The sequence below is a fragment of the Haliaeetus leucocephalus genome, unplaced genomic scaffold, assembly GCF_000737465.1.
Source record: "Haliaeetus leucocephalus isolate CR32 unplaced genomic scaffold, Haliaeetus_leucocephalus-4.0 Scaffold0, whole genome shotgun sequence".
In the NCBI taxonomy this organism is placed as follows: Eukaryota; Metazoa; Chordata; class Aves; order Accipitriformes; family Accipitridae; genus Haliaeetus; species Haliaeetus leucocephalus.
In genome coordinates, this window is record NW_010972436.1 from 23,950,060 (window position 1) to 23,976,218 (window position 26,159).

General features: G+C 41.7%; 1 protein-coding gene across 2 annotated transcripts in view; it reads right to left on the reverse strand.

Moving 5' to 3' along the window:
• The window catches only part of SCN5A (sodium channel, voltage-gated, type V, alpha subunit), a 174,672-nt gene that overhangs the window by 99,914 nt on the left and 48,599 nt on the right, over nucleotides 1–26,159 (reverse strand). For both annotated transcript variants that reach the window (XM_010561013.1, XM_010561020.1), the window contains exons 8-13: nucleotides 21,858–21,999; nucleotides 20,065–20,262; nucleotides 16,009–16,191; nucleotides 13,215–13,616; nucleotides 3,841–3,973; nucleotides 64–302 (exon numbers count right to left, since the gene is read on the reverse strand). In XM_010561013.1, the coding sequence (XP_010559315.1) occupies nucleotides 64–302; nucleotides 3,841–3,973; nucleotides 13,215–13,616; nucleotides 16,009–16,191; nucleotides 20,065–20,262; nucleotides 21,858–21,999 (1,297 nt within the window). The remainder of the gene's footprint in view (nucleotides 1–63; nucleotides 303–3,840; nucleotides 3,974–13,214; nucleotides 13,617–16,008; nucleotides 16,192–20,064; nucleotides 20,263–21,857; nucleotides 22,000–26,159) is intronic.

Below are 26,159 nucleotides of genomic sequence, written 5' to 3' on the forward strand. Positions count from 1 at the left end.
CCCAAGCTGCAGCGAAAACTTTAAAAAGCAGGAAATACACTCCTCAGGTTCGTATTCACTTACCAAATTGCCTATGTAAAGCATGTGGTCAAACTCCTTTGTCATCTTGTAATGCTCCAAGGCCATGAAGAGCGTGTTCAGCACAATGCAAAGGGTGATGGTGAGGTCAGTAAATGGGTCCATTACCACGAACTTGACAAATTTCTTGATTAAAAGCCAAAGCGGGCAGCAATCCCAAATGAGAAATTTAACAGCAAAGTGGTTCCAGCAGGGAGGACATTTCTGGTGTGATTCCTCAAGCTCTAAGTCACAAGCAGTAAAGTAACAGTCAATTCACGCTGAGTTATATGACAAGGGAACACTTAAAATGACGCATAACATAGAGGAAGCCCCCTGCATTACCCCAAACTTTTTTTTTAGGATAAAATATTTCTGTCCTAACAGGCTGGCAAATTACACACTTTTGGGGTTTTGCCAGTTGACCTGCGCTTAGCAGACAGTGACCTATTCTGAAAGTAATAACCTTTTAAAAGTGTCACAAGCAAAAAAAGGTGAATCACACTAAATATGTAAAGTCCAATATTATATATAGGCTTAGATTTTTATATATAGGCTCAGATTTTTACTCTCTTTTCCATTTTGGCAAGTTTGAATAGATAAGAATACACTATCTTCATTTAACTTAGATCGGAATATATTTTTTCATTCCCAGGTCACATTTGATAAGTATCTCAAGTAATACCTTTGATAGTGGTTAAGAGATGAAAGAGCTTAAATCCAATATTTAGAGTTGATTTAAGCACTTGAGAGCCAGGGTATCACTGGTTATCAATAGGGTTTCTGTTCTTGATGTGCAATCCAAAAGGCATTAAGCCTCTGATTCCTTCTGAAAGGCCCACATACAAAATCGGGGGAGTGCATAAGTCAGTTTGAAAATGCTACTAGAGCTCCAGAGTGCTTTTTAAAGGTGCTTTTAAAACATTACCTAAAATACAACTTTTATATGTTCATTTTACTTGAGCACAAAAGAATTGAAATAGCTTCATAAGTATAATTTGCATTAAACAGTGAAAAAGAAAAGCCAAAAAAGACAATTAATGGCTGAATGATAATGATTAGTGGAATTGCTTAATGCTTTCCTTTTCTGATTCCTTTATGGGCATGGAATGCTGTATAATGGTTTTAGTCTATATAATTAGAACCTGCACTGATAACAGGAAAACTTCAGCCAAGGCTGTTATTTCAATCAGTTCATAAACAGCCTCCTCTCTCAAGACAGGATGCATTCTCTGTGCATTTTTCTTCATTGGACAACAGAACTGCAATATTAAGTATCTTCTAGCAAGCTTTCAAAATATCGGATGATGTCCTGCATGCGCAGGGTTTGCACAAACATCTACACTGCTCTGAAATCGTTGGGAAACCAAAGTGCTCCCAAGAAATAACTATGTCTTTCCAGCCTCCAAACAGAGGGCTTACAGGTAAGTGCCTCAAATGATGTGAGAACCATCCATACCCCAAACAATTTCAATGTAAAATCCTAATTTTGCATTTTTTTGGAAATCTGCTGCTGAAAGTAATAAAGAGTTTAGGGCAGTTACTTCCTAAAGGATCTAATTTTCCAGGTAAATCCAGAACACATCTATCTATATCCATACTCCTCATAATCACTTCTAACCAACCCTGCTTATTCCACTCTTATTCGTTTGGGGACCTTCATGATGGACACACATTAGTTGAGTGACTCTTTTCCCTGAGGGTCCACACTGGACACAAGCCCCTTTAAGTCCAGGTTGCTGCTAAAAGGGGTAGTGTCATCCCTCTCAGCCTCAGGCACATGTTATTTCTCTGTCGTTTTGCCAGCTTTTGTGCTCCTGGACCTTCTGGGTGAGCTGGTTCTGCTTGTCGATCCAGCTGAAAACCAATTGTTTGTACAGTCAAATCAAACTGCAGGAACACAGCAAGGGAAGGAGGAAGGTGTGACTGTCCTCTTTTGGCAGTCATGTGGCATCAGAAGGATTTAAATTGGTTAGGAAACCCCATGCCTTCCACCACAGGTGATCTTTGGTTGTCACAACAGATTTAATATTTTTTGAAAAATATCTGTAAAGGGAAAAGTAAAATTAGACTAAACTGCTTTTTTTCTGATACTTTATATTGTTTTTTTTAAAAATGGTTGGAAAAGCACAAAGTTTGTGTTGGAGGTATTTTTCCTCTTATTTTTAAATGAAAAAAACCTAGGTCCTTCCTTGAACGCAAAGCTTTGCAATGTCTGGGAAAACTAGGCAGATGATGACTACTCAAGCTGAGAGCAGAAACCAGACAACTAAAGGGGAAGGGATTTCTGGGCTGGCTGTTTCACACAGCTTGGCACAAATCATACAGATATTATTATAGTTAAAGCCTGTGATACATTTTATTCTGATTTGATATTCCTCTTGTTGTTAACAAGTATTAAATTTCAATGACTAATCAAAGTCTGTGAGTTAGGAAATCTTTGATAAGGTTTGAAACAGTTTTCTTCTATATGAAGCCAAAAAAGTACATCCTCTGAGTTACCCTAGACTTGATGGTCTGTATTTCTGTGGTAAAAAGTAATAGAAAGTACCATTAAATAAATAAGAAGTCGTCCAGCTCAGGCCTTTTAGGCACCCTTAACACTTTACAAAGAAGCAAATCAATCACAAAGCTAATTGCTAAAAACCCCACAGAAAACAGAACCTTTGCAGACTACACTAAGCGTTGGAATACATTGAAGTGATTATTTACCTATTAAGAATACAACTCTTTATTTATTTAAACATATATATATCTGTTCTGGCCACAATACTGCTGAACGTAACCACAGGGGATGGTAAAAAGCTGAGGAAGAAGAAGAGCTTTTTGGTTTCATGCTGGGCTGTCTCCAAAGAGCTAGGTCCAGTGTCTTTCTGTAAGGCATCTCCCAGCTAAGTCCCTCTGTCTTGCCTTGCCTTTCTATTCATTGGTAACACAGAGAATAAGGCTGCAGGAAAATCCAAAATTTCCCTTGCTCCACAGTGCGTTCTTGACAGGCATTTTTCTATACTTTTAGTTGCTACCTCCCATCTTTTCTCAATTTACAATGTAGGGGACATGAGGAACTGTAAGAAGCTGTATGTAAAGAGGCTGTATGTAAAGAGGCTAGAAACGTGATGTCTTGCTATGAGTTGTTGTCTTGCTATTGATAAATTTGTGAAAGGGAAATGCAAAGTCCCTGTGTATGGAAAGACAGGGAAGGGAAATCCTCCTGCACTTAATGAGAAGACTAATAAGCAATGAAAAAACTTGCTCAGAAATATTTGTATGGACAAATGAGAGCTTTGAGCACCCTTAAAGTGGTGCTCAGTGGGATTCAAACACCCACGAAACTGTTGTTTCCCACTAGCTGCTCTGCAAGGAGGAGACTTCCATCCCCCACATCTTGGAAGTTCTGCACGTAACTGGTGACTGCACATGCCAGGCTTTGCATCAGCTCCAGAGAGATGAGGTACAAATGTATGTACAGTCACCCAAACAGTCTGGTGCTCCACCACCCTGCATCTTGGTTAGCCTTCTGTAAATCAAATGCCACGGGGTCACAAAATCTTACCAGATCCAGTTTTATATGGCCAGCATTTTGCCAGGATTTTACAAGTCTGTGGGTAAGACTGATTATATTGCCTTCTGTTACAGCATTGCCTCTGTTATAGGGGTTACAATAACTGTCTATAATGCCTTCTTGCAAAACAGCAAGAGTTTATTAGGGTCTTTTGTGTCACTTTGTTCTTGCCAATCAACATGAATATGGCTTTGAGTCGGGGAACTAAAGACGTATCTTACCTTCCAGGGCACTGGTGATGATGCTGACAGCGCTCACTGCCCTCTGCCTCTGAAAGGGTTCCTCCGAGTGGTCCACCGACGCGCGGTGGGGCATTAAAAGCTGCTTCTTGCTTGCCTCATCCGAGGGAGAGGTCTGTTTAAATGAAACACATTGGATCAGCGGAATAAAACCAAGGCAGATACAGGGTAGCATTTTCAAAATTGCCTAAGCACTCTTTTTCCCATCTGAAAAGTCCAAAGCTCACTGATTTCCCAATTAGACACATGCTAATGGGGTACTGCTTTTGAAAATGGCACTTTGAGCAATTTTGGAAACTTTGCCTTGCCCTTTACCTTCATGTAAACAGGTGAAAGATGCAGGTGAAAATAAAGGGACGCTTCTGATGCTGGATAAACAGCAGTGCTGCTTTATCACGCTCTTTGCTTGTGAAAGAAGCCCTGCTTAATTACATTAATTATTCCATTATTTCTGAAATGTGTTAACTGTTTAATTATACTGCTAGAAGAGGAAAAGGGGCGTGGGTAACAGCTCCATTACAGGCCTCTGGTATCATACCAAGCAAACTGACTCCTCAACACATGTTTTTTCTTGTTCTGAAACACTGCCAAATCTCAGGAACATATTGTCATTCTGGTGATCTTTGGTGTCATGGATTCTGAAGCTCCATAATTAGGGGAGATTCACAGCTTCTTTTTTCTCAGAAAAAAGTGAAAAATAACCCAAACTCTCTTATTCTCATGTTTCTCAAGGAAAAGCTTTAAAAAAAACCCCAAAGAAATCAAGTACCAGAAAAACAGAACTCCCAAACTGTCTTTATTTAATGTTTCATTTTAAATTAGTTTTATGCTTTTTGAAGGCTTGGGTTTCTGAAGTCAGCCAGAAACACAGTATAGCTGCAGACAGACACTGTATTAAATTCTTTTTATTGTCAGCTCACAGGAGCAAGATGTTAAGACTTTTATTATTACGAGCTCCCACTTCATACAGAGACAAATCCCGCTTTCTTTACTCCTCCAGCTCTCCCACAGGTAGAAGGAAAGGTGGTGGCTGAAGGGTAAGGATCTGGGAAAGCCAGGTACAACATCATTCTCTGTCACAGACCTCCTGGGTGAGACCCTCAGTCTCCCAAAATAAATGTTTTAACAACCTCTGTCCTGGTCCTCCAAGCATACAGGCTGTGAGGTCTGAGACACTATGTAGGCAAGAGAGATGCTCTGTAGATAGATGGGTTCTGATGGTTCTTGCAATATAGCTCAAGGAAATGTGAAAGGAGAAGAAATCCCTATGAAGATGATAACCCCTGGTTTATACAGGTGTCAGAATAGCTGCTTTTGCTTCTCCATAGTCAAATGAGCTACAGGAATTGGATTCAGTCTTCTGGATCTTCCATCACTTGTGTCTGAGATGGCCCTAAGCACCCTGAGCAGCACCCAGGATGCCAACCGAAACGTGCCATGGGCAGCAGCTCCACAGCTCTACATCTGTGCCTGGGACATGCACCCAGGGAGACTCAGGATCCCTCCTCTTCACCATTTCTCTACTGAAACTGCTCTTCAAGAAAGGCAATTGGGTAAGAACGGCAGAAAAAAAGTGCTGAAGCTCTAGAGCTGTCTTTCTAGAGTGTCTTCTTCAGGGCAGGGGACATCCCCTTGTCAGATGGTGGCAAAGGACAAAGCCGCTTGGCCACTAGTTGACAATGAAAATAATAGCCAGGATACTGGTCCCAGGTCACTTCCAAGTACTGCAGTTAAAAATACCAATCACTGCAAGACCAGAGAAGAGTAAGGACTTTTAAAGCAAGCACTTAAAACATTAGCTAAGCCAGGAAAGCAGTAATGCTTCAAAATGGCTTTTTTGTTTTTCTAAAATGTTCTCTTTTGTTAAAACAATTGGCTTGTCCATTGAGTTACTGACGCAGTCATCTCAAAAGGAGAGGTATAATCAGAACCTATTCAAAGAGACTCCTACTTGTGCACAGCATAACAAGATAATATTCTATCCTTGGCTTAGGAGCTGGGGAAACCAGGAACCGTATTTCAGATGCATTAGTTCGCTTGATTCCCTTCACCTCAAAAACATCCAGTAAAAAAATAAGAAACAACAAATGTTTTATTAATGAAGAAAGCATCTACAAAACTGCATAATCATTCACACCAGTTTGGAGTATGTAACAAATACATGGGATTGAAAAGAATTAACTAGACAAGGAGATAAAAAACATAAGGGAGACAAATTTCTGAAGTAGAATAAACTAAAAGTGTAAAAGCAAAGAAAAAGGAATAAAAAGCCAAATAAAAACCCAGCTCTTCCAAGTCCCTCATCTGTAGAATGAACCATAAGACAACCTCAAATTTCAAATTCCTCTGGATCATCTAACTCTGTTTAGACTGTACCATCTCCCTATCCCATACGACCCAAAGCTTAGAGCATACCAGTAGCACGTCTTTAGACAACCTCATCCCCAGAAATACCAGTTTTCTGACTGTCAAGGAAGGTACTATATTCCTATTATTGCATGCAGAAGTGCTTTTGCAGAAGTTATGGGTTGGTGGCCTTTTTCTGAAAGCCACCTTTTACTCACAGGTGCAAAGAGAATTCACTGCAGGGGTAAAAAGTCAAAGGAAAAACATTCAGAGACTCATTCTTCCTATTTTTTGATTCAGCTAAACCAGGGTAAATGAAAAGTCCAAGTTAAACAGGTTTGCCATATCCTTCATTAAAAAAAATAGCAGGGAACTGACTTTCTCCCTAGGTTTGATGTGATATTCCCAACCCAACATGTTTCTTAAGTAACCCTATTTTTCTTTCCAGCCCAGCATCCTCAATCCTGCCAATAAGAAGCAGTCCCCAAGACTTCAGGAGTCCTGCTGGAGTCAAGGGGACTGTTTGCAGCGTGTCATCCTCTGTGTGCAGAGGGGTATTTCAGAAGGAGACATGTGCATGGCTCCTTCCTTCCTTCACCTCTGGAGAGGCGACGTGGTGCAATTTGGCTGGCGTTCAGAGCAAATGCTCCTGCACATGGTAGCCACCCACTTGCCCAGCTACGGAGGGCAGAGCCCGAAGCCCGCTGCTCCCTGCCAGCCGCTCAGCAGCGGGCACACAGCAGAGGTTCATCCCCAGAGCCAGAACACAGAGCCTGGCAGGCAATGCCGGGCTGTAAGGAATGCTCCTGTGCTCTTGCAGGACGATGAGGTCTCTTTCCCAGTAGAGCAGTAAATCTATCAGATAGTCAGCTTGCCATCTACTATGAAGTGTTTTTTTCAAGAAAGAAAGTTTCCATCCAGGTGAATTGCTTAAAATTATTTAAGTTACTTGGGGAAGTTTACAAGCTTTTGTTCTTTGTAAAGAATAGCTACGTGTGGGGGGGATTATTATTTTAGAACAGAGATAGCTAATAGTCACGCAAGGAACTGGCAGGTTTTGCACTCTGAGATAGAGAGCAGTTCCAGGAACTGGACAAACAAGGCAGCATAAAGGATATTATCGTTACAGAGAGAATATACACAGGCACAGTTGTTCATCATACTTATATTTCTATAGAAATTCAGCAAAAATCACAACAGTCCCTACAGTTATGGAAGGAGTCTCCTTAGGATCCAGATGAGGAATCACAATGGAGTTAAACACAGGCACCTCCAGCAGCATGAGATTATTTGTGTTGCTCCCTGATTGACTGGAATTGTTTCTCAGTTGGATTAGCTAAATTCTATAGGGACAAATATACTATTCAGTAATTTACATGTAAATGAGGATGCATAATACTACAGAATTATTTTCATCTGAGTGCCTACAGTTTGGAGTTATGTCAGAACTGTTATGTGAAGATGAGCTTATACATGGCAGCATTTTAAAGACCACATTTGGTAACTGGGACAGGTTTAATTTTCCTTGTACAGTTAAAATCTTTTCAAGCATAAAAAGAGGTGGACAGGCCACACCATGAACAATGGACCCAGTAAGGCACTAGCAAAAATGTTTAATGAGATTGAAGGTGTCCATAATAGTGCACAGCATTAAAAAGAAGCCATATAATTTTGTGGATGCTTGATTATTTAAAGAGATGCACTGTAAACCGGAGCAGCTTGCAATATTTGTGTCAAATCTGAATCATTTACGCTTAGGATGTGCTAAAGCAAAGTTTGAAATGAGCAGAAAGTAGAGACATGGCGACAACTCCCCGTGTGACAGCGGCAGAGGACTAGCTAGCTTTCGTCCATATAACTTATTGGTGGCGATTTTTGGATGACTTATTTTGTTGACCTTTTTTCTGAACATGGAAACTGCTAACACTTTCCCTTTTCACCAGTCCTGTGGCAAAACAAGGAGGGAAAAAAAGAAATTTTACCTTGGGGCAGTCTTAGGATCAACAAGAAAACCTCAAACCAATGTGGTCAGCAAAACGGTTTCATGCTTAGTGGCAACAAAAGCCAAGGCCTTTTTTTTTTTTAATATATAAAAAAGACAACAAAAAGTTTATCTAAAGATAAGCTTCTAAATCCTTAGTTCGGCACCTCGATAAGCAGCCTGGCCTTTCTTAAGGGCTCACTCCCCACTAGTTTTCATTCCTGTCAGGCTAGCAATACTCGACATTTCTAGTTTCCTAAAAGAAAAAAACATATGTGTGACCAAGAGGAAATTCAGGAAAGGTTGTATGTGCAAGAGGGACACCCCGGGTAGCTCCAACCTTGGCCTTGTTGCCCATCCCAAAGCCGTGTCACTGGTGGCCCTGCTTTGCTCCTGGACTGATGAGGAGCTCTGGTGAGCCAGTGCCCCAGGGAGAGCAAAGCAGTGGGGACCACCAGCTAACGGCCAGCTGCCCATTTGCAGCCAACCACCTCCTCAGTCCTGCATCCATTTCTCTGCCACTTCTAATCTCCAAAATAATTGGAAAGTCAGGCTAAACCAAAAACCTTGTGATTTCCCCGCAGAGCTAAAGAAAGGTCTCCAGCTGGTTTTAGGAGGCAAGAGGGGATGCTGTCATGGGTATTTCTTAAGCCTCAAGAAATTCTTGACAACCACAGGTGACATCTTATTCATCCTCATCAGATCCCATGGATAAATTGAGCTCCAGATAACTGCTCGTTAACTCAATCCAATTCTGTTCAAACAGATCAATACCTTGCGAAGGAAGATGTTATTCTAACCTCTTAACTAAGAAACACCAAGACACAACAGACCAATGCATAGCTACAAATAAATACTACAGGAATGCGCAGAAACTTTAGGTTGTAGTGTGTCCTGAAGTTACTTACATAATGCATAGACTTTCTCTAAAAAAGGCGAAAGCCCAAACTCGCAGCCCAGCAATCAGCAGGAGCATAAAAACATATCATTTTTCAAACCTCAGTCTCAGGTCAAGCCAAAAAAAATTAGGACTTTAAGCATAGTCACCAGGTCCTGCTCATGTCTTATTTACACTGGGGTAAGTTTGATGAAATCAGCAGCTACACCACTTAAATAAAGCTGGTAGGAGAGCAGGACCAGCCCTGATTCAGTCCCCTGCAGGACACACCGGAGATTTCCAGGGGGGTGAGTAGGACTTAGCATGGGTTTCTTGGGACAAGGCTCCCTGCACCCCTCGGACTTGAACGCCTGCTGCTCTTCACATCCAGGTGAAGACTGCCTGACCCAGAGCCACATTCGTGGAGGGTGTTTACAGATCATACTTTCATATTGCACTACATATGACCTCAGCAGGCTTTCTAGCTTGAACACCGCAGTGTAACCCTCTGTGCTGCCACGGGCAGCTCCCCAACAACATTGCCACCACTCCTTGTGGGTGCTTTTATGTGGCACGGGAACATCAGCGGGTGTAGCAAAGTGTGCTGAGATGCCTGGGTTCCCTGCAGAGGATAGGATGTCCCTCCTCTCGCCCAGGCTGTGCACTGGAGCCCCTGGTGACTTGGCAGGACCGCTTCGATGCAGAAGACTGCATGGACGGATGCCATTCTGCATGGACCATGCCATCCATGGCCAGCAAGCCTGCTGACCAGTCAGACTACCCCAGCTGACAAGACTGATGGGCCTAAGCACCATCTACTGAGATTATTGGAAATCTCTCCTGTTTCACTGGCTGTATTTAGGGATTAGGGGGAGGAGATGGAAAGTGCAAGCACACTTGGTTTCTCATGGAAACACACTCACATCCATCTGTGCCAAGCAGCCAGGGCAATCTGAAGAGCATTTGAAACCGGCTTTTTTAGCTTACATGCTCTTCTAGAGCCAAGTGTTAGGAGACCACTCAACCGAGTCACCAGCCTGAAGAGTGGGATAATCTGCTGCAGCCACCTCTTTCATGGGCGAGGGCACAAGCTGCACAGATGCCTTCACGTCAGCTCAGCTGCCACTCGCAGCCATTCCCGTGGGCAAAGGGCCCGTGGCTGGGACAGGGGGTAGCAGTTGCGATGACGCAAAGGCATGAAAGTTGTTTATTGTGGTCCCAACTACTTTGCCTGGGGTAAAATCTTCAGGCTGAACGTTGCTAAAACTGATCAGGCTAAAATTCTCAAAAGCGGCTAGTGACTTTTTGTGCTTTCCCTGAGAAACCGTAGGAGGGTCCAGTTTGAAATCATCTGCTGAAACTATGGTCTGCTTAAGGGCTGCAGGCTGGAAACTCAAAACCAGAGACGGTCAGACCTTGTTTGATGTTTACTCTGCCTTTTAAATCAGAAGTGCTCTTCCAAGCTTTCCCCAAACCAGAATTCATTGGTCTCCCCCATCAGTAGCAATCAGAAGGTCTGTGTCACGCTCACCTGATGATACTACTGAGCATCACAGAGGGACCTAAACAGATGTGTCTTCAAAACCTAACGCTGTAAAATGTGTTTTGCCAGCTCCATCAAGTTAGTTGTTGCGTTTACATGCGTGGAGCCACACTTACACCTCAGGAAGCTGCAAGTCAGGGCTTAGCGCATATTACAGTGATGCCTTTTCATGGACTGGTCCTTCGTTTCTTGTTCAGGGAAGATACAACAGATAGCACAAGTGAGCCTTTTTTTCTCCATGGGCTTACACTTGTACAAAATAAGTAACAGTGGCAGGGTCATTGGGGTTAATGAGGTAACTTCAACTTCACCCTGCAACATCTTTCTTTTGCCTCCCCCAAACATATCAAGAGACTATAAAAAGAAGCCAGAACTGCTAACAAAGAACAAACTAAACTTCAAATTTTAACAAGAAAAAGGCAAAAATAACCAAACACAAAGTCTGGAAATGTGTTGATTTATCTCCGAGCACACTGAGGTGTTGGATTTGCTATTTTCTTCTGCCTGCGCTCCACAGCTGAGGCTGCACGTTTATGCCCAGCGCTTATGGTTCCTGTAGCGAATACATCTGTACAGCAATGGGCTTCTTGCCAATTAGCTTGTAACGCCAGCTCATATTTTCTGGATAGATTAGATACCAAACCTGTTTTGCAGAAGACACAACATCCTTCACATTGCATCACTGAATGAGCATCTGTTACTATAGTGCCTGGGTGTTATTTCCTAGATGACCAGGGAACTGCCAAGTGAGCTCACCCACCCGGGCCATTCAATTTTCAACATTCATTTTTTTAAAGGCAGGAAGCTGGCAAACAAAAAGAAATGCCAGCAGAGCTCAAAGCCTCCCTGTCACCTCAGGGCCCAATCCTGTAAAATATCAATATTTCCTGTGAAAGGTTGAGTGCTCTCATGCTTTGTTAAGCTTTTTCTGACAGCTGGAAGAGCCTTAGCAGCCCGCAGAGCTGCTTTCTTACAGAGAAAAGGGGGACATCCCCTGCTCATCTACTGAGGCCTTTCTACTCTGGTTCAGATTTTTTCTTTTAAACAGATGCACACACTTTCTTGCAGAGTTCCTTTATCGCACAGCTTTTTTTGCACCAAGTTAAGTCCCATAAAACTCCACTATCTACAAATAGTGTTTCGGTTGCTCAGCTGCCTCAAGACTGCTCTCAGGGCTGGTCTTCTTTGTCTGCAAAGAGTAAAAATGGGAGTACTAAAGTCCTAAATGAAAGAAGGTGTTAACATCTGAAAAAAGCAGCAACAGCCTCAAAACTGTCAACAAAACAGATAATTCCCACACCAACCGGCTTCCCACACGCAGCATGGCCCCTCCTCTCATGTACGGTGTGAGAGTCTATTTGCAGGACTACAGGGAATGCCCAGTTATGTGAGGAAAAAAATTCAATCCAAAGCTTGAAAGGGAAGAAGCTGTCTGGCTCTAAAGAAAAAAAAGCAACTTCTCAATTTACTGATAATCTGACACCACGGCTGGATTCCATCTCACTCGCCTTTCTCTTCAGGAAATACCTTGCCTAGTACATGTTAGAATCACTTTTGCTTATTTCCACACCAACGTAACCCATTTTTGGCACCTTGTTACTCTGAGTGGGCTTCATCTCACCTGACTTAAGACATGTGCAATATTGAGTTATTCACCTAGGGCTCCCCTTGTAGTTAAAGTGAACAGAAAGAGGCACTTTCAGGGAGAGAGATTATTCTGACCCATTTTTGATCTCTAAGATTAAATAAGTCCTCCCACACTGATTGTTAAGGACTAGACCTCCATTGCTTGAAAGACTGTTGAGAGTGATGAGCTCCAACGTAGATTATCTACATTAAAAGAGATAAATTCCCATCATATCAAACTGGCAAGGTGTCCAAATTGCCCTGCCTGTGTAGCAGCTATTTCCAAAACACCATCTCACGGTTTTCCAAGCGAATTTGTGCTTGGGTCCTAATGGTATCAGTCTTAATAGTTTTATTTACAGCCTTATCAAATATTTTGCAGCAGTGGTGCTTTGCAACAAAGATCCTGGCAATCTGCAAAAGGCTTGAAGTCTCTGTTGATCGTCTGCTCATCTTTCCTGGGTGTTATTTGAACTGGATGCTAAACCCTTCTGGGAACTACCTTTGGACTGTAAGAACAGCCCTCCACAAACAGCTATGCGGAAGACCAGAGGTTAGATGCAAACAGACAGCAACCAGTGGGAGAAAACGCAGTCTCAAGATGGTAAGACTCACACTGAATCATTTTAAACACCTCATCATCTACCCACCGGACAATGCCAGATATTCAAATGTCAAAAGAAACCAACTTAAGAGATGTCCCTACAAGAAAACAAAAATCATATCAAACCCAAGATTTAGGTATTTGCCTCCAGCCAGCTTTGAGGAGTAAGTCTCACCAGAATATTATGAACCTCTCTTACGTGGCACTAGACACACGTTGCTGTGTGAGTTGGCCCGTCATCTTCCCACCCTGCCTAGGATGGTGGGTCCGGGTTTCTCACTGTAGACTGCGTATCGCGTAAATAAATTACAGCAAACTCCAACAACATTTAGAAGGTAACAAGAGCGTGAATCACATACAAAAGTTATAAAGTACTCACCAGGTCGCCTGTCCCAGGTTTTTCCATAATAACTGGGGGGAGCAGTAACCCTGCAGGAGAAGTAGGGTCTGGGTTGAGTGCCCCGGTGCCTCCTCCTATCAGGGAAACCACACCATTGCAATCCACTGAGCTGTTCCTTTTGCCCGTCTGGGTGTAGTTGGGAGTAGTAGGGTGAGAACTATGGCTCACTTGACTTTGCACGCTCGGACGCCTCCCAGATCTTGGAATTAAGAGAGAGCCCCGGTGGCTTTCATTTTCCCCAGCAGTGCTGATCTCATCATCGGCAAAATCTGTTTCGGAGCCAGTGTCTCTGCCACGGAGTCGGAAACTGAATATGCTTCCGTGGCTGGTTCTGCGCTTCACCAAGTTTGCACTGGGACCATAACTAATGCCAAGGAGAGTCTAGAAACCCCCAGAAAGGAAAAAGGGGAAAGAGAAACAACATTTTGCAACATGTTTTCAGGAGCGAGGAGGGTCTGGGGAGAGCAGTAAGTTCCATTTTAAATCAAGTGCTTTAGAGAAAGACTTAATTACACGTATTCAACCTTCATAAAGTTAAGAGGTTGAATAGTCATTCCTAGCTATTCGGTATTTGTCTAACACTTGACAGTTAAAGAGGTACTGATATAGGAAGGGTCAAGGTGGCATTCACCTCGTAGCGTGATACTTCTTTTGCTTCTACTCCCCCCCATCTGATAAGTGCCAAAGGACCTGGGAAGGCAGCACGAGGAGTGGAAGACAGGAGCAGGGAAGGGGATCCAGCTCCAGTTTACTGCATTATCACACATCTTCATAACAGCTAGGGAAGGAACGTTGCAGTGGGAGAAGAAGAGATAAAGAAATAGGGCAGGAAATGAACTGCAGGGAAAATGAGAAGAAGAGGGAAGAAGAAGAAGCAGAATACGACGGAAGAAGGTGATAAAGGAAAAAAACAAAACAAGAGCAAGAAGAGGGATATGGTTTATTAGTTTGTAAAATCATTATCCCAATGCACATGGTTGCTTTAAGGGGTAGGTAACCTCCGCAGACAGCAGTCTCCCTCACACTCAAATATCAGCCTTGACGATCCACTCTGACATCAGCTAGTGAGAGTGCAACTCTGACAGGGCATCAGTAAGACGTAGCCAAGGACTAAACACACCTAAACCCTGGCAGAGTAAAAAGGATGTTCAGAAAATGCATAAGAAATTCAAGTCTATCCCTTTCCCTTGTATCTGAAGAGGAAATTATTGGAGTAAGAGCATTTAGGCAGAACATTCTTTTGATTTTATGGCCTGTACAGAATTTTCAGCTTCTTCAGAACTTTCTCATGAGCCAAGTATATACGAAGAGAGGTCAGATCTCCACAGCATCCACAAACCAGACAAACAAAATGAAGCCTGATTTCATTTCGCACTGTAGCTTACACCACTGAGTTACGTAATGATGCTATGTTGTGCCACTGGTACAAGGAAGAGTACAAAAACCAGGCCCCTTCTAACTAAAACCAGCCCGTTTGGATTGCTACCAAATTTTAACTGGTCAAAAATCCATGCCTGGGTTTCCATGGCACAGTCATTGAGACTGATTTCTGATGGCAACATACTTCCAGCTGCTCAGATTGCATCTGAATGATGACTCAGCCTTACTCCCTCCAACCATGCCAGACACAGCCTTGCAGAGAAGATTTACTATAAGCTTTGAAATGTGTCTCCCATGTTTCTCATGCATGTGACATCCAGGGGCGAAAAGTGAAAACAAGAAATATTAATCTAAGAAACAAACTGGCAATGCACAGCTCCAATCCACGGTCATTCTGGTATGTGGTGCCTTGAAACCCATCCAGAATGGAGCTAAAGAGCAATTCTAGCTTTAACAAAGGTGTAATTTGTAACGCAACCCGCTCGACCAATGAGACAACAACAAAAACTATAAGGTTAAAAAATACATGTCATTTACAGAAATCCAGCTCTGTGTAAATTTTGTGAGCTGGGGAGTCATTAATTGGTCACATTTACTTACATCACTTACATGTTTTTTATGAGCTTTTTATGGCTGCCAAATATCCCTAAATTCACTGACAACAAAATGTAAAAAGACTTAGCCCATTACATGGCTATTCAGAAAAACAGAATAAACTGATTTAAACTTTGCCCTCAGTTAAGCAAAGACAAATTATCTGAAGCTATTTATGATCATTTGATACATACAGCGTGTGCAGATTCATATTCATGCATGTCAGTAACATTTACATAAAACCCTATTTAACAACAGTCTCACTATTTTTTTCCCTGCAGTAGAAAGTAGAAACAAGTGCCACAAAGTTTTGACTTGAAGGCAACTAGCAAAGGAATATAAAAATATTAATAATGTCTTTGCATAGCATTTAAAAAGCCCTCAGAGACAAGTTTCCTCGCTTTCTCCTCCTCCCTTTGCCTTTTGAGCTTTGCAGGTTTTTTCTAAGAATTTTTTATCTCTAGTAGGGATAGGATAGATATAATCAGATGAATGAAATTAAAGTCAGGAAATAAAACAGACTGTGGGTAATCTTGAAGTGAAAAAAAGGCAAAAAAAATTGAAACAAAATAGATTCGTAAGAATGTTTAATGGGCATTTTTAATTCATTTTGAAAATAAAGTGGTAACAAATTTCTTTCCACTGTTCTAACACAGACTGTCTGCAGGTCAGTTATGACATTAAGTATCATCTGATTCTTCTTCAAAGCTGAAAGTTTCAGCTTAAATTGCCTACTCAGAGCCTGGCCTATCCAGAAAAGTGCAGTGTGGAGTAAGTGACGTTTCAGACCATGGCTTACCATTCTCCTCTGACCATCGTCATAGTCACATTTGGGATTCCTTTGGTCTTCCCCATACTCTTCTGCTCCCAAAGATTTCTTTTTCTTTCGCTTATTTCTTCTTTCCTTGGCATTTTTGGATGACAAAGGTGACATTTCCAATGAACTAAGAGACATTGAATCAATTCCTTTAGCAGCTAGTGCCTAAAACAGAAGATGGTAGAAGGTGTAAAATTTATTATTTGAGTTAAGGATCTCAGTGAGAACTAATAATTACTCTGCTCAGCAATTATTTCTCATTTTAAGTTTAAAGGTTGTTTAGGAGATAAATTAAAAATTTCAGGTGGCCATTAATCAGAAAACTATCTCACGTGGCTGGAACTGGTCTTAATGTGTTTCTAACCTCTATATTTAGCCATAGGAAAAGAAACAACAAGCGAGACACATTCCTAGTACAAATGCACACTTGCAGGTCTGCCACCCAGATCCTATGATGGAGCATTAGGAATAGCTGCATAAGATAATGTGATTTATATAGAGCTCACATGCAAGATCCTTTGACATTTCAAGAGAGGAACAGCCTGTGTGCATACACCTGCAGGTGTACACTGTGCACACATCTCTGGAGTAACACTTCTGGTGCCAGCTAAAAAAAATCTCAAGCTGGGGAACCTCAGAATAAGCCCCCCCTGGACTTCAGCCCCTTGAACTGGGAGGGCTGGACAGGAGGGCAGCCAAGCTGGCTGCCAGGATTTTTCCTCCCCTGTCACAGAGGGATGCGAGGAACAGCAGGCAATTCAGCTGGCACGTTTTTGTAAACACTTATCCCGAGCAGCAGAGCAGGCAGCTCTAATCAGAGATGCAAAAAGAAAACCGTGGGCTTAACTGAAGATAAGGTGGACTTTGCTTTGCCGTGTGCTTCGGTGCTGGGCTGGCTATCTGGTGGGATCGCTGCAGGAGCTGACCGATAACAGACCAACTGCTAGAAAAACTGCAGAAGCCGAAAGCGAAAGCCTGAGCCCACAAAGCCACAGCCTTGGAAGCAAAGGAGCAGCCAGGAGGAAGAATTGATAGGTGCGAGGAGGAAGCCGAGTCCCCATCCCTGGTGCGGGCAGGATGGAGCGAGGGGGCTCTGAACACAAAGCACGAGGTCAGGTTTGGAGGTGCCAGCGTCTCAGCGGTAGCCACACCAGTGGCCTGGAGACAAGTCCATTTGCAGAGCTCCCAGCCGAAATAGATAAAGCGAGTGAATTACAAAAAAAGAAAAAAAAAAAGCCTCTCCAGATTCCCAAGAACAGGAGAAATGGATGAATCCTCAATGCTATTGTCAGTAAGCCACTAGAATCAAACAGGCAATCAGCTCTCTGCAGCAAAATACTCCCTTCCTCCCACAGGCATCAGTCCAAGGAAAGTGAAGGCACTTAACAGTCGTGTAAAGAATCAATCATGTATTTCAAGGAGTAGCGGTAGCTCTATCAAGCTGAGAGCACAACAAAACTTAATTCCTGTGGGAAATATCTTTCATGAGCAAGCTGCTTAGAGTAGAGAGGAGGAGGGCTCAGACACTGGTCTAGGCTGTTTTTTTTTTTTTTTTTTTTTTGAGCCAATTGATTTAATTGCTATGCTGAAGTGCTTTCTCTTCATAAAGATTCAGCAAGTCTTTTGGTGTTAAATTCAGGTTTAGGAATGTGTTAGACCAATTGTGTAAATTGACTGATAGTCTTCAAGCAGGCCTATCAATTATATTTGTGCTCTCTTTATACTGCACAGTGTAAAAGCTGATCTAAAGACTTTCAGTTTTCCTTTCTGATTGCCGTCATATTTTATCAATCTAGAAAATATTGTAGGCTGTGCTACTAAGCATGCTGTACTCTTGCTGCAAAATAAGCTAATTTTCAGTTTCCTGGCTTTTTCTTACCCATTGCTTGGGTCGAAATGCTTCTGCCCTGCGTACCTTTTTAAGTTATTGAAAAAGGATTTGGACTAAATTGTTTCTCCGGGCATGGAGGATGTGCCCACATGCTGCCTATTTACCCTTTCTGGTTGGGTTCCTGTGGCTGGACCACGTCCTGCCCCTCAGGCATTGGAAGCCATAACCCACCGCGGTAACTCCCAGGGGCAGGAAAGGCGCGTGGGACCCCACGTGTCTGGCGAGGACGGGTGGTGGCTGAAGGATGGGAGAAAAGCTTAGCTCACACGAGCGCTGACATGGGGATTATGCAGGAGATAGGACTTGAGGTACAGTAAGAAAGTCAAAACCAAGATCTTGATGAAGGCTTGGAGAACAAGATTAAAACTGAGTAGCTCTGACTGGGGCGAGACACCCCAGAAGGACATCTGGAAGCTATATGGTGCATCCACCCAATTCACTTTCCTGAGCCTCTTCTTCCAGATGTCTAATCTGAGATGTCAGGGGTTGATTTGCAGAATTACTGGTCTTCACTAGTGACACGACGGACACCAATCGCTACACTCCGAAATTTCCTTTTGATAAGATTAGGATAATTCTCCAGGAGTATTACAAATACAAATGAGTATTTTTGAAGCACACAGAGCCTGAGCAGAGACAAGAGGCACTGAAAAACCTCTGAGGAGGTTAGTCATTTTGTCTTTGAAGCAGCCTTTGAATGCCTGAGTCGGGAAGTCTGCTCCAGCTGGCCTAAGGCTACAGAACAAATGATGAGAAAGCGAAGAGCTGCTCTTGAGTCATGCACTGTCCACCCTTTGTACTGAATAGGGCACAGGAAAAATGAGACATGGTTGGCTGAAGACAAGACTATGTTATAAAGCATATAGATAAATGGGAACAATTTAAGTTTTCACGAGCAACCTTCATTTTGACACATTCTGACTTTCAGGGCTTAATGTTCCTTTTTTGTGTACATACAGGCTTAACTGAAATCAAAGCCTTCAAAAGGAAATTCTTAAATATCTTTAATTATAGCTGGGGCTACCAAAGTTGGCTGTTATTAGGAAGAGCTCAGCTGGAGTCAAAACACATGAAAATTTGTATAAAATAGGTACGAGTTGGAGCTCAGTTTGCTCCCTTAGGTTACAGCAGAAAGTTACTCTGTTCAAAGTGCCTGTACATGGACTAAATTGCATTTACCTATTACTTAAACCATCAAAGAGGATCTTTAAAAGGACTTAAACGATGTATAAGCCTCTACTAGCACTTTGTCAAGGGTGAATTGCATTTTCTATTTTCTTTCCAAGGATTTAAATGGGCTTTGGATCAGACCCTGAAGCTATATGTACCCAAAAGAAAATTATGTATACTAGTTTATATTGTGTATTGAGGATTTATTTCTCTGAACTACACTGCTACGTGTTATTTCAGACTAATTTTCTTATTGTCTTCTTGTTCACAGCACCTAAAATGTTCTCTTCAGCTGTTTAACAAAGACTTTCTACCCCACACAAACCACATGCAAATTAACTAGTGTTATTAAGGCTATATGGCTGCATCCACCATTTGGCCCCCCTGTTTTGTTTAAACTTATGACATAACATTAAATCCATATCCTTTGCATAATTTGCAAAGTTTAGCCTCAAGATCTGCCTGTTTACTTGTTCAGGAATGAAGTCGTATGTGCTTCAAAGAGGTTATCCTACACCTTTATCTTCATTATCGGACGGCTGGAGGTTCATGGCAGTTTGAATGAGACAGTGAGGAAATGAACATGAGCTAAAGTGGTGGTGGAAGAAAGTTCAGCTGGGGCTATGGCTGAGCTACCAAAATAGCTGGGTTTTGCTCAAATGCAGATGTAGTTATACCATCATTAAAATGTCTTATATGCCAACCAATATAAATTCCTCTGCTGGCATATGTGGTACAGTTAGACCAGTACAACTCTGGATATGTAAACCCTAAATGGCCCAATGCTAGCAGGAAGAGCCATCATTTTTCCTTTAGAGAGAATTGTAATAACTCTGTCCAGGACAATAAACGTTAAGCTGCTTTCAAGCAAAGTCTTACTTTGGTTATCACATAAATGTAAAATAAAGAGAATGTGAATCTCAAGGTACCATCTGTTCAAGTTACCCAAGGCTAATCATATCACATAGTTTACTGACCTCCTGCTCTTTCTTTAACATCTCCATGGCTTCCCGAAACTTTCTTTCCTTCTCCTCTGTTTCAGCAATAGTGGCTTGATTCTGCTCTTCATATGCCATGGCCACAACAGCCAGAATCAGGTTGACCAGATAAAATGAGCCCAAAAAGATGACCAGCATAAAAAAAAGCATGTAGATCTTCCCAGCAGATCTGAGAGTCTGTAAGCACAAAAGTAAAATCACTAACACTTGTTTACAATTTTTTTTAAAGAAAAAAAAATTAGATTTACAATATAATTGAATTAAGCCTTTGTTAATAGCCCAAACAGAATCCCTTTGATGACAAATGACAACCACATGCAAGGAAATAATCTTCTCACCAATAAATTTTTATACCTTAGTCAAAAATTACGTGCCTTGCAGGAAAATTAATTTCTAAATCAAGAATGCTTTCTTTGTTTACCAAATATCTCCACTGGTTTTCTTTTAGAATAAATAATCTTATGATCAGTTGCAGTGAAAGCTTCCCCCACACAGCTCAATTTATTTTTGTCCAGTGCATAGAAACTTTCCAAGCAGGATTCATGTTGTATCCCTTCAGATGTCTACAGTCTAGGTCCTTTACAGTCAGTGGGGAGAAAAAGATACTTTCAGGGCGTAACTCATCTGAATGTTATTTAGACATCTGCCTTGGTATAAGGAGAAACAAACCTTGGGACCATTGACTGTATCGCCTGGTTCTTCACCAGATTTATAGGCCTAACTGGAGTTTAGGTTAACAGGCTGAGCTTATATTACAGATATGTCCCATGGTCAATGACTTGATGCTAGTGATAGAAACCACTGTGTGTTATTATAAGGTCAAATAATAAAAGGGAGTGACATTCACCCTTATTTGCCGTGACACTTTCAGTCTTCCAGAGTTGTACATACAGCTGTGGGCCAAGTAAGTGAATATAGTTTAAAGAAACTTCGGTTTCATTGTTTTACATTTTCCTGAAATGAAATTGTATAACTGGCTGCATGTGAAGCTGAAATCCCCGGTACCTTCAAAAATGTCTGCCTCAGTACCTTCAGAGTAGTATCTGTCAGCACTAACTCCCTTGATTTCCTTATGAGCATGTTCTGGTTTGGGCAATTTTGAGATGCAGAAGTAAATCTTCAGTGGCTTCACGGACAGAGTATGTCCTTCAGCACCAAACTACCATATGTAGTTCTTCAGAGTTCGCATACATTTCAGGAAATGCACGCTAAAATGAGGATTTACCTAGCACACCTTGCACACAACTGCAAGTTGACTCTGACTCCATTTGTGCCTCTGGCTGTCAGGTGTCCATGATGAAAAGTTTGCAGCAGAGAGAACTGAAAGGTACCAGGTAGTCTTACCATTTGCTGAATTCGTGTTCATTATTGTGCCTTGCAAAACCAGATCTGCCAAGTACACAGCTGCTTCTCTAGCCTTTTTCTGAGCTGGACTCCAAAGATTAGTTCATGTTACACCAGCCCCCCAGAAAATCATTATATGGTGACGTGGTGATCTTTCTCAAGTGGTTAACTTCATTTAGATTCAGCTGAATTACCCATTCAAAGTGTCTTTCGGTACCAATTTTTCGCCCTTTCCCCAAACACCCAGCATAATGTCTTCTGGTATCATCACTCCTAAGAAAAGAAAAGATGGATCTTCTCCAGAACACTAAGAGCACTGTTTACCTAATAACCAGCAATTCTTTCTTGTCTTTAATTATTGGATATATAACTGTAACAAGGAAACGTGTTTATTTTATATTTTTAACAGTAATAAAACAATCTCATACCTGTTGATAAAGACGTTCCCAACAATCTTGAGTCATTAGACGGAACAAAGAGAGAAAGGCCCAGCCAAAAGTATCAAAGCTTGTGTAACCATGGTCAGGATTTTCCCCGGCCTTCAGACATATATATCCCTCAGGGCACGTGCTGCAAAACATGAAAGACAATACATGAAATGCATCATAGGTGGCTTCAGCATGGAGAAACTGATTTCCAGGGGAACACATGGAATTCTCTTGGTTAAGAGTATAAATCCTCAATGGTAAATTCCTCACTGGGTAAGAACACAGGTGGATGCTAACTTCACAATACCAAAGATCTTTGCAATCTTATTTTTCCTTTGAAAGGCTAACTGGAAAATGGTAACCATAGCTTGAGCTTCAATGGCAAATGAGCACCTAGCATTTCAGATATTTGGAACAGACCACAATTAGGTGTATAAGCAGGACTTTGGTGCTTAAATATGATGTCTCTTGGCACTTAATCCTAATTAAGAATCATAAATGCAGTGTCTCCTGTAATAGTTGTGGGTAATACTGTGATGGTGAACCTGCTTTTCTGGTTACGTAGTCTGACACTGGCTGGACGACACCAGCGTGCGCCATCTGAGCACCTTCCCGATTGCTTACTATGCCTGACCTTGCGCTCACCCCCTGCAAGGACTAAATCTTTAATCTAAGAAACCCAGCCCTTTGTTCCACTCACCGCCGTAGTCTGGGGTCACAACATTTTTTCTGTTTCTGCCAGGAAAATGTTTTCCTTGTGTGTCTTGCAGACTCACAAATTAAATGGCATGCAGACAGCATGAATATCACTGGCTCTTATTAAACTTTGAGACTCTTGACAAGTAATTTTCCAGCCCCATATGCCAGAATAGAAAAAGAATGCTCTCAGTGGTACTATGGAAGTACTGAATTGCATCACCAGGTGAAACACAAGGTAGAAGAGATCCCAGGTCAATGAGCCACCCTCTTTCCCAGAACGGTGCAATATGATTAATCAAAAGATCCCACACCTCTTGCATATCACAAGCTGCTTCCCAAGCATAAGATATGACCCATCAGAAACTGAATACACAGAGTGATATGCAAAGGCTTACCACTCTATGTAAAGGACAAGAATATGAGATCGAGGACGTTGCCAGCATCCTGGAGCTCTACATTATTTGGGAATTTGTTAGGTGGGAACCATCTAACTATCTGGAGAAGCAGACTTCAGGAGAACTTGCAGTAATGCCAGCTCTCTCTGTTCTCCTTATGCTTCAGATAGATAGATAGCAATGAACCTGGTACGATTTGGTGCAAATTCTAGCTGACACAACTAGGGATGTTTGGAACAGGAGGGATTGTGAAAGCACTTTGTCAGAGATCAGAGACACTGAGAGACACCAACTTCCAGGCAGTGTTTTGAAAACAGAGCAACACCCTCTGCCCTGGCAGATGGTGAGCTTGATGTTCTGCCTGTCAGATGGAGAAATCAAGGTTTTCTGAACTGCCTTCAGATAGGATGATTACTGTAATATCCAGCCATTTTAGACATGTCATCAGTCATGTAGAGTGTGTCCAATGTGTACAGCTTTTAACTTTTTTCTCCCAGCAAAAACCCACAGAGTGTTTCAAACACTGCTGTTTTTTACCGAAGCCGTATATTGCCACAAATTGAAATGCAAAGCAGTAATATAAATAATGCAAAGTAATTTTTAAAATGCCACCCAAAAAAGAAATTGACTCCTGAGAAAGCGGAGTGTGTCTCAGTGTGAAAATCAAGGATTATTTTTTTTTAAATATCAATTTTATACTCATATAAATCAAATCTCTACAGCACAGGATAGCAAACTTGTATTGCATGTTGAGATGAGAAAAAATTGTTATAGGTTTTGAAGTTACACGAATCTATGGTGTCAGCCACCAATGTTAGACATTCGACAACACTATAAGAAGCTTAATTTAATATCATTAGTCAAGCACAAATTTTTAAGTCTGCTTTGAACGCTGAAAAAAAGAGTGCTGAAGCATTGCAAAATGTGTGCATATCCTTGTTTGCAGTACTCTTCAGAAAAAGCAATAAAAATGAAAAGGAACCGTTGATGTTTAATGAATTAAATGTAACACACAAGTGAGAATGTAAGAAGTGATTCTGTCACCTTAGGTAGAGCCAAGTTAGTTTATATCAGTTGAGAATTTAGACAATAGTAACTATAGCTCACAGAGAAAGAAGAAGAGCCACTTCTAATTTTTTTCCCTGCCAGCCTCGAAATGCCTCCTTCTAGATCTTTCCTACTTTGACTACCTATTGTTTCCTGGTAAGAGCCACATTTGAATAAAAATTACAGTAACGTTACTGAGTTAGAAGAGAACAAAACACAGAAATCTCAGGGTTTTTTCCCCTAAAATACGCAGATGCACACTGAATCTCCCTTCTATATCCATGTCCTTTTTCAAGGCAGCCTTTTCACGAAATCTCCTCTCTCCCAAAGGCAGCATCTGCTGTCACTCTCTGCCATAGAGACATGAGATTTCTGCCTCTGATCTGCTGCTGCAGACAGCCTTCAGTGCCTGTGACGTGCTGCTGACACTGCTCAAGAGCTCTGAGAAATGGATCCTCTGGGTTCCTGAGAAGGAAACCCTTTCCACTTGCTTGCGCTAAGACATCATGTCCAGACAGGACATGAAAATTTTTGTAAGGCTTATTCCTTTTGCCATGAGAAAAATGACTGCTCTCACCTACTGTGCTTGGCTGGAAACTAAGTGATCATGTCCAGAGGTGAACAGCCTTTCCTTAGTCTTCCACAAAAGACCAGTTCCAAGTCTCATCACTCATATTTTAACATCACTAATGACTAAAACATCTGAATACAGCTGTGAGAAACTGGATGGTGATTACACGAATGGTGAACTTAAGCCTAGACAGTGCAGTTGGTTGGAAATGAGGTTTCATCCAGAATAAGTTGCCTAAAATCTTAGGCAAAATAGAAATTTTGCCATTAATTTCAATGTGACAGAGAGAGAGACTTTCCTCTTAATCTCTTCACCATTTTGAACAAGAGAGTCTGAAAGAAAGGATATATTAGGAGCATTGCACTTAGCTGTATTTTCATAGGAACCTCTTCGCACCACGAGATTAGAGGCTGCAAAGTCACTCTTAGGTTCACTGCCAGCGTTGCTTCCTGGGGAAACTCTGTTTTGATGCAGAAGAAAATTAGAGCAACTGCTCAAAGCACTTCACCACAACTGCTTGGAAAGCCCTAGGACATGGAGGTGCAACTCCCCTGACTGTGAAAATGAGCAATGGTACCTAAGACAAATATTTTCTGTTTATAATACAGTTAGCATTTTTTCATGTTTCATTCTGTGTTTATGTGTCTCTAAAACCTTTTCCACTCAGCAGTAGATTGCTAGTGCGAAAAGATCTGTCTTACTCTGCAGTGAGTGTACACGGTTCTCTAATATTATGTTCAGGTGTAAGAGCATTCAAACAAGGTGTCTTCAGCATGAAAAGTATGAACTTCAGCTCAAAGATGCTATTATTGTTAGCTCGCATCCTTCTTACAGAGACTAGACACTTGAGACAAAATATCCTACATTTCAACTCCTTATTCTTGCTCGCCCTCTTTTGTAGCCAACAAAAGTGATAACCCATGGGGTATGGGAACGCATTAAAAACACTGAGAGGAAAACAAAAAGCTGCTTCCCAGAAAAACACTCTACAGAAATTTAGGTGTAAGAGTCTCATATGAGAATATTATTTTGCAACTGAGACCATTTCCTCTGAGGATTTTTTTAAGGAGTCTTAAGATTTGGCTGAAGCATCTTCGATGTATAATATTAAGCCTTCCCCTTCGGATTTTTTAGCAAACTCTTTAGCTTCTTTTACCTCGGGGAAGCATTTCACAGGATTGCACTCTCCTCTGATGCACAGGGATGGGCAACAACAACAGCAAGCTACATAAATATAATATCCTCCACAGGAGCCTAACAGGATGCTGTTCAATTGATCACAATAAAATTAGTGTCATTGATTCAGAAAAGTTAAAAGCATCAGTCTACCTACCTATCCATCAGGCTGTAATCACCATTGTAAGCTGGCATTGGTACAGGAAATTAAAGAACAGAAGAAACAGCTTTGTTTTAAATAACACAGATTGGGATTGCCAGAGAGTTGTAGCCGAGGGGCATAATTACAAAACGCTCTGTCTCAAGAGTTTAATCTAGGCAAGCCAAGTGACCTGCTGATCCAGACTGTAGTGGCCAATAGGGTTGTGCAATAAAAGAAGATTTGTAAAACAACCATGTGCTGGATTGTAACAT